The following is a 994-nucleotide window of genomic DNA, read 5'->3' on the forward strand; positions in this document are numbered from 1 at the left end:
AGAGCCAGGATGTGGTGGCAGGGACGGGAAGTCACAGCAGGGACAGGACATGGTGGCAGGGATGGAACATGGAGGCAGGGAGGGGACATGGTGCAGAGACAGGAGATCCCAACAGGGATGGGACATGGTGGCAGGGATGGGACGCAGTGGCACCTCCTGGAGGGTGGGGTAAATCCCTGGGGATGGTGTTGCTGGGGATTTGCCTGGCCCTGGGGCACCCATGGGTGCCCACGGTTGCCCTCGGGCCCCGATCCTGCTCACTTGCTCTCTCCCCCGCCGGCACCGCGGCCCACAGAGGAGGAGTCCCTGCCCTACCAGGTGAGCGGGCGTCGGGGGCCGGCACTGCCGCCGGGACGGGCACCGGGGCGCCGCCGCCGTGGTTATCAGGTGGCCCCGGCCCGGCCTGGCCCTGGCGCTTATCGGTTTTCCCTGTCTCCTCCCTGCCCTGGGGCACCAGCACCATGGGGACAGAGATGGGGACGGGGACATGGACGGGCGGTGGGATTTGGTGGCGGTGCAAGCCCCCTCGGGACGGGGGGACGGTGACGGTGACGGTGGGCACGGGGCTCAGCCGCACCGCCCTCGTCCCGAACCAGCCCCAGCCCCCGGGATCCGCTCCCCGAGTGCAGCCCCACGGGGTCCCCGTCACGGGGTCCCCGTCACAGGGACGTCTCTGGAGGGTCCACCAGGCTGGGGCCCCATTGCAGGGTCCCCATCACGGGGACGTCCTCGGGGAGTCCCAAGGCTGGGTCCCCATCCCGGCAMCCCCATTCCTGGACCCAGGGGTGCTGGGCCCCGTCTCCGCGGAGCCAGACCCMGTCACCCCGGGGGCCGCGGTCGCCGCCCCGTGCGGGGGGATGCCCGGGACCCCCGGCCACGGGCACGGCCCAACCTCCGCGCCCTCCTCCGCAGCGAGCATCCGGCGAGGGCTGCCTGCTTAAACCAAAGAGGACCAACCCGTGTGCCTACACGCCGCCCTCGCTCAAAGGTACCG

At 71.6% G+C, this 994-nt stretch overlaps 1 protein-coding gene across 1 annotated transcript in view; it reads left to right on the top strand.

Moving 5' to 3' along the window:
• The window catches only part of PPP1R1B (protein phosphatase 1 regulatory inhibitor subunit 1B), a gene marked incomplete at its 3' end in the record, with an annotated part of 2,269 nt that overhangs the window by 1,051 nt on the left and 224 nt on the right, over positions 1-994 (top strand). Inside the window, exons 3-4 of the mRNA XM_085321914.1 lie at positions 296-318; positions 913-988. Coding sequence (XP_085178040.1) covers positions 296-318; positions 913-988 — 99 coding nt within the window. The remainder of the gene's footprint in view (positions 1-295; positions 319-912; positions 989-994) is intronic.

This window comes from Rhea americana, unplaced genomic scaffold (assembly GCF_003343005.1).
Source record: "Rhea americana isolate MKP2758 unplaced genomic scaffold, rheAme1 scaffold_726, whole genome shotgun sequence".
NCBI lineage: Eukaryota > Metazoa > Chordata > Aves > Rheiformes > Rheidae > Rhea > Rhea americana.